This window comes from Platalea leucorodia, assembly GCF_965183815.1.
Source record: "Platalea leucorodia genome assembly, chromosome: 7".
In the NCBI taxonomy this organism is placed as follows: domain Eukaryota; kingdom Metazoa; phylum Chordata; class Aves; order Pelecaniformes; family Threskiornithidae; genus Platalea; species Platalea leucorodia.
In genome coordinates, this window is record NC_138829.1 from 50,082,250 (window position 1) to 50,096,951 (window position 14,702).

Below are 14,702 nucleotides of genomic sequence, written 5' to 3' on the forward strand. Positions count from 1 at the left end.
GTAGTTATTGTGTATTTCCTTGTCCACTGTCTCAGAATGCCCATCTTCAGAGGAAGAGCTCGGCATTGAAAATACACCTCTTGACCTCTCTCCTGATGCTGCTAGAAAAGGTGCTAATTAAGTCCTTTCTAATGTGTCTTTTTGTATTATGGACAATATTAAGATTGATGCAGAAGGCTCCCACACCTAGGAGTTGCAGCTGGTCAGCTGTTTGAAAATTATGCCATATTCAGTCACCTAAAACAGTACTCTGAAGAAAAGTGGTGACAGGCCTCATTATTCTTCATCTGATCCCTATTCTAACGGGAATACATGGAAAGTAAAATTCAGTCAGTTATTACAGATTTAGGAATAAAGGAATTAAATCATCCTAATTTACCAGGAAACTCCCTGATGCTTGTTTTTTTGTTTTATATGGGTTCTGTTTTTTCCATCCAACATTTTTTATTCAAAGTCAGCTGAAAGAACTAAGTTGGTGATATAAAATCCAGCAATTAGGTGTCTAATTACTTGATTGCACAAGGAAATCAGGTAGCTTAATTTGCTCATCATTAATTCCATCCAAACCAGTTGGTTTACGTAAGTCTTTTGACCTTGAGATATCATTGGAGGGAAGAAAGAAAGATTTTCTGAAGTGGAATAAAGGGAAACTACAAATCATGAACTGAAAGGTAGATTGGAACTAATCTTTGCAGCTCAGTCTACGACGAGGAGCCAAAATTTGATGCAAAGGATGCACAGAAGCCAGTAAAGAGGCTTAACATATTAGCATGGACATAACAGTGCAAGGCTGATTTTAAACAAACACTGGGATGGTATTTGTAAATGAAGCAAAAGCCATTTACAGACTAAATAAAACTGTTTTTAAATTAGTTTAGTTTTCTGTCAAACAGTTGTCTGTGAGGAAAGGTGCTGAGAGGACTGCTGAGACTCACAGAGTAATCTTCATTTGTGTTAATTTAGTGACTTCCAGAACAGGGCTGGAATCACAGCTGTCTCTGGGGATTAGCCTAAATATGAAAAGCCTCCACATTTTGAATGAAAAGTAAGACTGTTACCATGAAATTATGTGCATAGTTGAAAAACTGCTAAGAAATACAAAGCCAGAAACTTAAATAAGACCTTTATTTTAAACAGGTTTCATGAATTAAGAAACTGTAATACAGTAAGAAAAAGTAAAATTAGGACGCCGTGCGGTGAGACAAAGCACAGAACTCGGTGTAGTCAGAAATTAGGATGCTGTAAATATCTAGAATTTGTTTCTGAACTACCTGACTAAAAGTCAAAGCTGATTTGGTTAAAGTCAATAGAGTTATTCCTCCAAGGAAAAAAATATGTGAAACCAGAATCATGGCTTCCAAAATAGTTCACATGGTTTCGTAACATGGCAATTCACAATACAAAACCCTTGAATAAAACCAAACAAAACAAGATACATAATGTGATTTTATAAAAACTACAGTCAATACAATTTCAGAACAAGAAAATTATTTACCATTGATTACTGAAGGATTTGTACCAAGTATTAACATAAAAAAGAAAATGTGAAGGTTTGAAAGAGTACCATGAATAAAAGTGTCTCCATTTTTCTAAAGCCTCTTCAAAATCAAAAAGCTTAACAATAGACTGTGTAACCAAATGATGCACCTGTCTGCAGTCAGAATTTGTTTGCCTTCTGATGCATGGCTGTGTGCATGCAGCATTGTTATCCCTGTTTACAAAAGCTTCACTTGCAGGTACCTAGCCTTTCAGTGCTGTTTGTTCTAATGTGTTCAAAACTCTTAAAGAGAGTCTCTTGATTTACAGAAGATGTCAACAATGGGGAAAAAAGAAGATTAAACTAGATTCAAGTCTAAAGAAAAGAAAAGAAAAAAAAAAATAGTAGTAGTTCTCTGTGTCAGCTTTCCTGCCCAGAGCTAGTAGAATGTGAAATGCGTCTTGATGGCTTAATAATATTTCACAAAAGAATACTTTCACGTGCCACTGCATTCCTCTCTCCCTGCCCAGGTTCTGTTCAGTCTGACGAGTTACCCCAGGATATAAGCCTCGTCTTGAGAAATCATATATGTATGGATAAAACTTACTCAACCCTTTTGAAGGTGAGATGAATCACTTGCTGTTACATCAGCAGCTTGTTAAAGTGAATTTGGAATTTGAAAATGTCAGTGAAGTCACTGAAATTACATGTGCAAAATGAACAAAATCTGCTCCATCACTCCAGTGGCACATATGTATTGCAATGAATGGGTCCGGATTACTTGGGGGTGAAATTCACTCCTGTGCAAAAGGCAGCAAAAACTGTATATACCACTTAAATGGAGTGAAAATCACCATGAGGTGAGCCAAGATTGTTAAAATGAGCCCTAGGTTATTCAAGCAGAGTCAAGGATAAAACATAAGATAATACAGTTGACCCAAATATATGTACAGATTAAAAAGTGTGCAACTATTTGCATAATGAAATACACGCCAACCAAAAATGCAAACTGTATCAGCATTTACTGCTAAAGGATGCTTTTTATACCTGATATGTATACTCCCTGGAAAACTTGTTGTCTGCATTTATTGGTAAAGAATGATACTTATGTAAACCTGGTATTTATGCTCTATGGGAAATACTCATTTTATTCAAAGAATTGAAAGAAATAAATTAACCTAGAAATGAACACTCACTAAGTGTAGATATCCATGGTACACCATACAAAAGACACTGTAGTCCTTATGACTGCTTAGAAAAGTAAATGTTTTAAGTACAAGGCATTATTTCCAACTGCAAATTTTGACATAATGTTAAACTATATTTAAAGAAACCATATTAAAATAAAATCCTAAATTACAGAATACTTTAAAAATAATATTTTAATTAATAAAATAAAAAGAAAGACATAATCAGAATAACACTAATATTTGTACTAATTACTAACACTTAACTCTATATTTTCATTGTCCCTAAATGGTAAATACCAGACCCTCAAAGATAGTAAATAACGTGAACAAGATACTACTAAACAAACCTCAGACCATTAATTCTTTAAGTTTGTTGTTCACTTACTTACACTCACAAACCAACTTCTGCCACATCAAAATAAAAACAAAAAGCAGATTCTTTTAGATCTGTGCTTTGATTGTTTCTGTATTTTATCTTGTTTATTGTCTTGTTCATTATCTTGTTCATTATCTTGTTTCAGAAATATTACTCCAAACACAATAATGCCATAGCTACAGGTGCAAATCTGAAAGGCTAGATGATTTCGGGGCATCTCAGGTACTTTTGAGTATATTTCATGAATATGTCACTGAATGAAATTCATATAATTTTAGTAAATGAATATACTAAATACCACTTCAGAAAGGCAAATATCACCAACAAAATAGTTCATCTAACATAGTAAAGAGGAATGCCAAATAAACATTGCTGTAATAATGTAAAATACAGTATGCAGTAATTTCAAGACAGTTCATTGCTTTTTAACAAATCTTGTATGCCAAGTATCTTTCTTTGAGGTTAATAAATATCATTCCTCTTTTACAGATTTGGAAAATGAGACTCTGAGCGTGGTGTATCCCAGGTATGAAAAAGCTCAGTATCAGATACAGTTGAAGCACATCAGGAGTGGTCAGTGAAATATCCTAATAGAGAAGATCAAAACACTGTCATGTATCTGACCAAGGTAATATTCATCTCCTGAGAAATGGGTCTGCTGTGACTAAAGTCACTTTGTGAAACTGTGGGCCTGCTGGTATTAATGACAATTTACTGGTGACTTCAGTGAGGCCAGGAATTCACCCTATAAAACTCTATTAATAGAAATTATACTATATATTGAAGTTACCATAGAAATCTAAAATGCTCATGAAGCAACAAGCTACACAGCAGAGCTTGAATGTACTTTGTATAGCAAGATAACCACAAAGCACTGTAAATCCTGATTTAGGAGCACAAGTACAAATTTGCATTTTAGAGTAAACAGACTACAATAAAAATATCTTTAAAAAATTCCAGCTACCTTTCCTGTATCTTCATATAGTAAATTAGCATGGTGGTACCACCATCTGCTCCTAAGCAGTACTACAATATAAATGTTAAATAATAATATTTTTTAAAGTTTGTGAGATCAATGTTTGCATCTTTAGTCAGTATTTTATACAAAAATAACTGAACTTTATCCCAAAATAATTACCCAAGTGTCTCACTGACAAATCTTTACTTATAAAAGCCAAAGGACTGTCAATAAAATAATCAAACCCTCTTAAAAAGTAAATAGTAAAATAGTTTTAAAAATGTAAACAGAACAAATAGCCATGCTCCCTTTTTCAGCAACTGTCATAACTCTCCAGAATCATATTCATTCCAAAATAGTGCTTTATATAAAACCTTTTTTACTTTGGTTTTGTCACTTACAAACAACACTCTAAGACCAAAATAAACTGAAGACCCTTCTTTGCAATTTGTTTCTGCTTTCATCTCACATAACTGGTAAATGCACCACTGCGTTGCCTCTTGGAAACTCCCAACAGACATGGTGTTTATTAAACTCCACTCAGCACCTGTAACAGGGAGTGTAAAAATGATTGTTTCAGAATTCCCTGTACCTCTACAGGCCTGAAAAAGAAGCTGCCTCCTTGCAGGAAGACACCATCACAAACCCAAAACCAAATGCGCTTTACATTTAGAGTTCCACTGAATCATTGCTTTCCAAGACCTCCAGTGGCAACGAGTCACCTAAACTATCCTCTGGATCAATGGTGAAGCCCTGGCTTTTTAATGTTTTATGAGCATTCATGAACTTCTGGAGGTACTTAGAGGTATATAGCCAGTGATGCTTCAAGACATCCTCCATCTCATAGCATTTGGACTGCCTGGCATTCATTTTTCGGAACCTCCTAAACAGTTTGTTTCCAGACTCATTTCCTTCACTTGCCCAGGCCCCAATGGACCCATCTCTTTCAATGATTTCAGGAACATGAGCAAGGGTTTTGTGGAAATAATTTGTAATCTTGCCTTCATATCTGTACTTGAACTTTGTAGATAGGAGCTCAGCAAAACGCTGTGAATTGTAGCTATACTGGCACAGCAATTCTGGACACTCCTTGGCAGGGCATGAAGATCGCCACACTGGCTTCATCTTCAGATAAAGGTCCATTAGTTCTTTTAGGGCTTCATGCCTTTCTTCACACTTTATTAATTCACATACTGCCTCTACTGTCTCTTTGGACATGAGCTTTCTAGCAAAATTTCCACTCATCCTCATCACAGGCTTCAAGTTCATCTTCTTCCTGAGGTGTTTGTCAAGAGTCAACTGCCACCTCTTCCTCTCCTCTTTAGACACATCAGGATTCTTGTAAACTTCACCAATCTCCATCTGGAAAATCCTGTAGAATTCTGTTGCGTTGCCAATGTCGCAGTGCAACGCATCTATGGAGGGAACAGTCTCAATAAAAGGTTTGGCTGAAACACCCTTCACTCTGTCACGGAGCTCATCAACAGATTCGTGATATGGGTTGGACCTCCATATTTCATATCGTTCCAGATTTTCAGCGTGGCTCCTGGTTATGGAGTGGAAGACCAAATTCTGGGACGCCTCCAGGCGGGTTGCATCACACAGGGTACAAATGTAAGTGGAACCTGAGGCCTCCAGCCCTTCTACTTCCCGCACAAGTTTCTCATCATATCCTGTACCCCTAAAGATGAATTTGAATGTTCTCAGGATGCCTCCCATTTCAAGTAGTAGTTCACTGTTTTTCATAGCCTCTCTTTCTGCTATGAGGGGGCTCAGGATTGCCGTCAGAGTTTCATGATCCGATTCGTCAGCCAGCATAAGGCACAAGGGCTTGCAACACAACTCTGAATTGGGCTTTACTTCTTCAAAGATCCTCTTGCTTTCATTCCCATGTGCTATAGCAATGTTCATGACTGTGAAAGAAAAGCGAACAGCCTTCTCTGGGACAGCAGGCCCACTTCCATGCTTCTCACTGACATCTCCCATTCCATCACAGGACTCTTTTACTACCACAGTGAAGGGACCGTTCAAATAGTCATCCAGGTTTTTTGCTTTCATGCCTTCCAAGATTTCCTCCTCCATGTCCTTTAAGGCACAAACCAAGGCTGCATCATATCGAAATCTCTTTGCAATTGTGTCTACTGGGTAGTCATCAATTGAAAGTGGCAATCCTGATAGTCCATCTATAATTCCTACTTCTGTGTTAGTGGATACATTTTTCAAGGGAGGTTTCCACTCAAATGGATGATAACCTGGTAGGAGGGCTTTCTCAGCAGTGCGAAGAGCATGCAAAGGCTGGAAGATCTGCCTCCCAGTTACAGCTTTTACCGTTCTATACATTTTATGATATTGGCTACAGCTGAGAAACGTGTTGACTCGGATTGCCAGGCAGACAGCAGGGTGAAGTCCAGATCCCCTCCCTTGCATTATAGCCTCCAATTCATCTGCTTGTCTGTGTTCATTTTTTGCTCTTAAAGCTAGCAGGAACAAAGTCATGCATACAGCCTTTATATCGCCACCCTCTTCTTTCTCAGCAAAAGCCTTGACTTGACGTTTCAGTTCTCTCAGACGATGTTTCTGAGCTCTCCTGGTCAAAGACAGGAGATGCTGCCTCGGTCGGCCACCTTTATTTATGTAGCTGTAAAGCTCTCTATCTTTCATCTCCTTGTGGCTGGAGAGGTGTTGGCCATATTTTCCATGCAAGATCTCTTCATCACATTCCTTTACAGGGCATCTTATACCCAGGCTATCAAGGATGTTCAGGAAGGATTTCACTGGGGTTAGCAGATCAGTAGGGAAGCAAGGATACCAGCAGGAAGGGCAATAGCTTCCCATAACCTTGATACATTTAAGGATGCAAGTTCTGCAAAACATGTGCCTACACGTGGTTTCCACTGGATCTGCCAAAATATGCTCACAGATCTGGCAAGAGATGGATTTAATGAAATCTACTGGGTAATCAACTGCAAGCAGCTTGGTGCTGAGATGTATATTCTTGCAATTGACAATCTCTTTCATTAAATTTTTGTTGTTTATCTGTGCTTGGCTCTTTACACCTTTGTTTATTCGAGCACGTTCTGCAATGTTCCTCACACGTTTGCCATGCTGTACACTGGGTGGCTGGCTTTTTCTCTTGACTCCTCGACTGGTAGTGCGGCACACATCACAGTTTGAGGAGTGGGGTTGCCACTCCATTGTGCTGTTCCTAGGAAAATATACTTCACATGGAGTATTATTGAATTTTCTATGGATAATACTCCAACAGTTGTGACAAAATCGGGTGGGATGTATAGTATCAACATCGCCTCGCACATCAATCTTAAAAACCTTAGCGATAAGATCTGGCCAAGAGGTTGCTTTTTTCTCTTTCTTTCTCAGAAGCCACAGAGTTTCATCATCCACCGGCCCATGCACTGGATGAGTTCTCTTGTAACAATCAGTTTTAAATGAAACTCCACAGATGCGGCAAAGTTGCTTCAGATTGTTCTGATGAGCATTATTGTCTTTTGTTGTCATGTCATTGGCATCTTTCTCAAGTGCCTGTCTATTGCCCATTAAGTCCATCTTTTCTCCTCTTGGCACTGTTTCATCTTTACACAGTATGATTTCTTTGTTTAAAGAAGCAACCTCTTCTGTCTGATCTTTGTTTATGTGCTGGCTGTCATCAGAAGGTGTTTTTTCAAATGATCTCACTTTAAACAGCTTGAATTTCCATTCAGAAAATTTTGTATACGGATGCTGAATTTCTTCAGGCAGGTCCATTTGTGATGCTACTGACATCTGCAATCTGGCAGAAACCAGATCACCTAAGAAAGAGAAAGAAGCTGTAAGTTAGCTTATCTTCCAAAAGTAATAATAATGCCATGGTTTTTAACAGAAGAGTTCTATCACTGTAACCGAGAAATGTTTTGAAAATGAGTTACTCATCCAAGACACCTACTGAATTGAGAGGCCCAGACATGACTGTCCACTCAGTATCTCAGATAAGTACCCAAATGTGTTTTGACTTTGATCCTGAGGCATCCACATGTCTATTAGATCACCAATGCACCTTACATAAAGCCTTTAGTCATCCAGTATGAATATCCAAATCTGCCCCTTCCTTCCTGTACCCAACTGAGCTTACCATAGGTAAAGCTACTACAGGCAACAGAATTACATTCAGAAAGTTCGCTGACTTTTTTATATGAAACTGAACTCGATTTGTGTCTGACAGATAGAATTCTGTCTGCTTCATGCTATATTATCTAAATCAGCAAGACCACTGCTCTCACACCTCGTTAGTCCTTGATCTGATCTGAAGTGTCTAATACATGCCATTCTACGTGGGCAGAGTAGCACATACTACTTGATCCCACTGTAGACTTCATTCAGGCCCCAGTTTTATAAGATACTTTAGCATGTGCTTAATGAATGTGAGTAGCTCCATTAAAGCAGGAAGACTGTATTCTCTGTTGATGCAAAGCGCTATAGTTCCCTGGGCTTTAAAGGAAATATGGCAATTTATACTGGCTGCAGATTTGCTCTAGAGAGAATATTTATACATTGTAAGTTAGTCGTCTGTTTAAGTACCGTGCTGAGAACTCTGTCTGTAAGGATTACTGGTACTGGAAAGCTGAAAATGTCTGTTCCAATTTGACCCCAATTTTAGCTTTCATAGAGATGCAGCCAAAAGTAATATCAATGTGGTTGCCATGGAAATATGGTATTGTATAAAAATAAATACAAGACTTTCACCTCAAACACTGAAACTTTTTGCTACTGCATCAGACTTAGAAAACAAAATTGTGTAGAAAAACAACAGAAGTGACTAACCTATTTTTCATTACCTGCCTATGAGAAGTGCACAAAGTAAACAAACAGCACAGAGAAGATTCAGTTATGCTTTCTGATTTATTTTGGTTTTACTGATCTGGTTTGGTGAGTAATAAAAATGAGGAAAACTATACATTAAGGCTACATACTAGAACTAGACGTGGGTATGGCTGTGGTTTCTTTAACTGATTATATCGCCACTTAGCAATTCATATAACTTGCTAGAAATCTCAGTTCAGTGTCTATTTGGAAGGTGTCCTTCCCTCATTATTCGAGACAGCCAGCACGGCTTCATCAAGGGCAAGTCCTGCCTGACTAACTTAGTGGCCTTCTATGATGGAGTAACTACCTCGGTGGACGAGGGAAGAGCTACTGATGTCATGTATCTGGATTCCTGTAAGGCCTTTGACACGGTCCCCCACGATATCCTTCTCTCTAAATTGGAAGGATATGGATTTGATGGGTGGACTGTTCAGTGGATAAGGAATTGGCTGGATGGTCACCTCCAGAGGGTAGCGGCCAATGGCTCGATGTTCAGATGGAGAACAGTGACAAGTGGTGTCCCTCAGGGGTCCGTACTGCGGCCAGCGCTGTTCAGTATCTTCATCAATGACATAGACAGCAGGATCGAGTGCACCCTCAGCAAGTTTGCAGATGACACCAAGCTGAGTGGTGCAGCTGACACGCCTGAGGGACAGGATGCCATCCAGAGGGACCTGGACAAGCTTGAGAAGTGTGCCCGTGTGAACCTCATGAGGTTCAACAAGGACAAGTGCAAGGTCCTGCACCTGGGTCAGGGCAATCCCTGGTATCAATACAGGCTGGGGGATGAAGGGATTGAGTGCAGCCCTGAGGAGAAGGACTTGTGGGTACTGGTAGATGAAAAGCTGGACATGAGCCGGCAATGTGTTCTTGCAGCCCAGAAGGCCAACCGTATCCTGGGCTGCATCAAAAGCAGTGTGGCCAGCAGGTCGAGGGAGGTGATTCTGCCCCTCTACTCTGCTCTGGCGAGACCCCACCTGGAGTATTGCATCCAGCTCTGGAGTCCTCAGCACAAGAAGGACATGGACCTGTTGGAGTGGGTCCAGAGGAGGGCCACAAAAATTATCAGAGGGATGGAACACCTCTGCTATGAGGAAAGGCTGAAAGAGCTGGGGTTGTTCAGCCTGGAGAAGAGAAGGCTGCGGGAAGACCTTATTGCAGCCTTTCAGTACTTAAAGGGGTCTTATAAGAAAGATGAGGACAGACTTTTTAGCAGGGCCAGTAGCGATAAAACAAAGGGTAATGGTTTTAAACTAAAAGAGGGTAGATTCAGACTAGATATAAGGAAGAAATTTTTTACAATGAGAGTAGTGAAACACTGGAATAGGTTGCCCAGAGAGGTGGTAGATGCCCCATCCTTGGAAACATTCAAGGACAGGCTGGATGGGGCTCTGAGCAACCTGATCTGGTTGTAGATGTCCCTGCCAATTGCAGGGGGGATGGACTAGATGACCTTTAAAGGTATCTTCCATCCCAAAGCATTCTATGATTTTATGATTCTATGATAAGAAATACATCCAAGCCATGGTCTACAGTGATGCTGCCCAGGGTGCTTCTGAGATCAGTTCATTTATAACATTTCAATAAAGCATCATTTCTGTACAGTCTTTCAAAGTCTGTTGGGAAAGGACAGCATGCTTTGATTAAGTTCCAGATCCAGAATGACATATCAGTCTGCTCAGCTCTTTTCCTTAAGAGCTGCGTTTAACTTCAAAATCATTCATTAGGCCTTGGCAACTAAAATTTAGGTTTGTTTTCTTCCCAGCTTCTCTTCATTTCATCCCACTGAGAACAAGCTGCCCATACTGCTGTCCCCATCTGCCTGCATTGCTCCGTCCAGCTGCCTATACTGCTAAATATATGTCTGCACTGTGGTCCCCTGCTGTCCATCACCAATGTAGCCTGGCAACATGCTTGCTTGTATTCTGCTGTTCATAGATCTGTGATGTGCAGCTGTGCCCAGATGTATTCAGAGCATTACTACTGTCTCGCTTTCTTGGCTGCACCCTGTGGAAGACTTGGTAAAATCTGTCCACTGAGCAATAACCCATTTGGCCCTGAATAGTCCTGTGTTCCTATTACCTGCAGAGTAATCAAATAGCTAGTTGCCCTATATCGTCCACATATCCGTTTCTTCTACATAACAGCCTGTGCAATTTTGTGTAATTTCACCATCTCCAGCAGCACCTTCAGAATCTCTTAAACCATGAGCAATGCCTCCTCAGGGCAGTATCTAAGTCATTGTAAAAAAACAGCCAGCACCAAGTAGATTTAGAGCAAAATATTTAATACTTTCTCTACTGTTCTAACCATTTGACTTAGTGCCACTGTAGTGCCATACTCATCTCCAAACCCATGACCTAACTCTTGCTATTAATTGCCAACTCCAATGAATCAGACAGGGTTTACCCCTGCTAAAGAAAAGTTCAAGCGTTCTTTTCTTTTTTTCTCTTTCATTGAACATGCTCTGGAAGAAATGAATGACAAAGAAGCCCTCTCAGGTCACCCGACCTTTGCCTTCTGCAGTAGATAACTGTTGCCAACAGGCTACTCATCAAACACTTTGAATTGCCTAGCTCCCAGGCAGTGGAGATTTCAGCAGCTTTCCTGGGAGAGCTAGAAATATTCACAGTGCTAGGAATATTTCCTGCTACTCATGCTAAACTTGCCTGTGTTCTGTTATTCTAGTTGGGGGTCACACTGCACAATCTTTCTTCTCCCTGCCTACCCGACTCACATTCTTATGGAGTGAACCCCAGGCATGAACGCCCAGCCATGGTTATTTAATCGACTGTGACAGCTGTGTTCAGTATTGCCTCTTTTTATCTTGAAAAGGGAAAAGAAATCCCTTTTCATCCCAGATCACAATATTTCATACATTTCTGAAGAGGAGCAAGATTGCAATACTTTTACTCACATCAAGAAAGACCTTGCTTTATAGATAGTCTCACTGAAATGAACAGAATAACCTCTGAGGTGAGGAAGCACATATAAAATAAAATCATTGACCTGCACATTAAACCAGGAAAAGGAACCAACAGTCGGATGTCCTACAAGTGTCTGGGATACTGTCATTAGTACTGTCAGCCTACCTTTAGCTCACTGTCAGTTTGTAGAGCTGCTGCTATGTCTGCCCAGCGTGCTCCAAATGTCAAGCTTGCTTGTTGTCTCTCCTGCGTGCTCTCACGCTTTCTGTGTTCCCTCTGCTTTTTAAAGACACTGCAGTGCTGTTTATCTCACTTATCCCTGTCCCTCTGAGCTCCCAGTGCCACTCTGGTGCTAACCACAGGTTACTTCAACTAAACACAATACAGAACTCTCAAATCCAGGTGGCACCTGGCAATTTATGAGGCTTAACCACAAAATTCATATAAACAAGGTCTTCTCGTGTGAGACTCCTGGGCTCTGAGATAAGTATGCAGGAGCACCTGCACTGTTTTTTAACACAGTTTTGCATTTGGCTTTCTTCTTTATAGTTTCAGAGCTAGTTTCTTTACTGTTGTGTTCTCAGAGAGAAGAACCTGGTGCCTGGTCACAGCACTGTCCCACATCAAAGCTATTTCATTGAAGGCCAATGGCCCACTTCCTCAAGTCAACAGCAGCCAAGCTTCTGGGGTTTGGGTGAATTGACAATGGGGATCACAAAATGTCCTTTCTTCTGATACCAGTATTTAATTTTCAAGGATATTACCTCTTCAGTGATGCGCGTCCGGAGTCCTGAAGGCCCTGGTCAGGGAGGACAAATCAACAATATAAAAGCTAGCTATATACATGTTGAGTAGCCACAAACAATGAGCAATAGACTTATCTTTTCTGGAGAAGCCCAGTCTAACACCAATGCTTAGTTTCCACAGAGCAACCGTCTCAAAAAACGACTCAAAGTGGAAAGAAACTAAATTCTGTCACACAACAGCACCCTGAAAGTTTTCAGCTTCCACACATAACATTGTGCAAAAATTCTAGCAATCTGTCAAGCCCTTCCAAATGTGAACATAAGTTCACACTCCAGAAGAAGGAATTTGCAATAGCAGCATAACTACATAAACACCTACCCAAGCATTTCCCTTTCTCAGGAGACTTTGTGATCCTACAGGACTCAAATCCATTTCCAACTTGCACACTCTTCCCTGACAAGGTGGCTATGACGGAGGCCACTGTGCTTTCACTGCAGCTCAGGATCTCCCAATTAATGCAGCTCCTACCTGAAAGCATCTTATACAAAACTGATGGCAGCCAGAGGGAAAATCAGCAAAAGTTGTAATATTTGGCATTTGCTATAGCTAAAAGAGGTGAAAGGATTCCCTCTTTATTATCCACTCTGATCTTACAATGCTTTCAGTTCTTAGAATCATAGAATCATTTAGGCTGGAAAAGACCCTTAAGATCATCAGGTCCAACTGTTAACCTAACACTTCCAAGTCCACCACTAAACCATGTCCCTAAGTGTCACATCTACACATCTATTAAATACCTCCAGGTATGGGGACTCAACCGCTTCACTTGGCAGCCTGTTCCAAAGCTTGACAACCCTTTCGGTGAAGAAGTTTTTCCTAACATCCAATCTAAACCTTCCCTGGTGCAACTTGAGGCCATTTCCTCTCGTCCTATCACTTGTTACTTGGGAAAAGAGACCAACACCCACCTCACTACAACCTCCTTTCAGGTAGTTGTAGAGAGCAATAAGGTCTCCTCTCAGCCTCCTTTTCTCCAAACTAAACAACCCCAGCTCCCTCAGCTGCTCCTCGTAAGACTTGTTCTCTAGACCCTTCACCAGCTTTGTTGCTCTTCTTTGGACACACTCCAGCACCTCAGTGTCTTTCTTGTAGTGAGGGGGCCCAAAACTGCATATAGTATTTGAGATGCAGCCTCACCAAGTGCTGAGGACAGGGGGATGATCACTCCCTTAGTCCTGCTGGCCACACTATTTCTGATACAAGCCAGGATGCCATTGGCCCTCTTGGCCACCTGGGCACACTGCTGGTTCACATTCAGCCAGCTGTTGACCAACATCCCCAGGTCCTTTTCTGCCAGGAAGCTTTCCATCCACTCTTTCCCAAGCCATTCTTACAAGATGATGTCTTGGAGAAGTGGTTAGATGGGAGTCTGTGTGCCACATGAGGGGCCAACAGTTCCTCAGTAACCAAGTGTAATGATTCATGCTAAAGCAAGTAATGCGTGGAGAAAGTAAACAAAGCATGTATGGTGTATGTACTGCATGGAGAAAGTAAAGTTCGGAGCCAAACCCTGATATCCTTGCTCAGATTCTGACTCACACAAAACTCTAATGTGAAGTAAATCTCAGTCAGAAATAACTGAATGGGAGTGTCAGGATAAGGTGGAACAGAAATCACGGAGGTTATTGCAGGCCAAGGCAGTGTGGGACAAGGATGTCATGGCTGAGGCATTTATAGACCTCTGAGAACATTAGATGGCTAAGTCCCGAGCCCAGCTCTTCCGCTGTCTCTGTTTTGCCTGGACTTCCTAACAACCTGTCTATTTTTACTATTCACTCCCTAGCATTTGGAGAGACCTTTTCAAAAACACATCAGATCGGGCTGCAATACCAGATATCAATCAAAATCACTCTCTGCAGTCACATACTAGTTTCCTCCCTTATCCTCAAATGGCAGATGCCGCTCCCTGACAATACACGTTGTTAGTATTGAGGAATTTGGGTCTCTGAGAAGTAGTTTAGCAAATCTCTCCCTCTGGGGTGCTTATTCAAAACTTCACCGAGGTAGCTGGCTACCTGCCCCGTTCCCCTGGGAGCCTGAGTTCCTGTACAAATGGTGCTGTACAGGCAGCAGTTCGGTTATCAAAGGAGCCACATGAGCATATGTAAGC

General features: G+C 40.9%; 1 protein-coding gene across 1 annotated transcript; it reads right to left on the reverse strand.

Annotated features, from left to right (window-relative positions):
- Window positions 1–4,670: 4,670 nt before the first annotated feature.
- On the reverse strand, window positions 4,671–7,763 carry RAG1 (recombination activating 1; the record flags this gene model as incomplete). Its single annotated transcript, XM_082317289.1, has 1 exon — window positions 4,671–7,763. One exon carries the CDS (start codon window positions 7,761–7,763, stop codon window positions 4,671–4,673), a length of 3,093 nt encoding a protein of 1,030 aa, XP_082173415.1.
- Window positions 7,764–14,702: the final 6,939 nt, after the last annotated feature.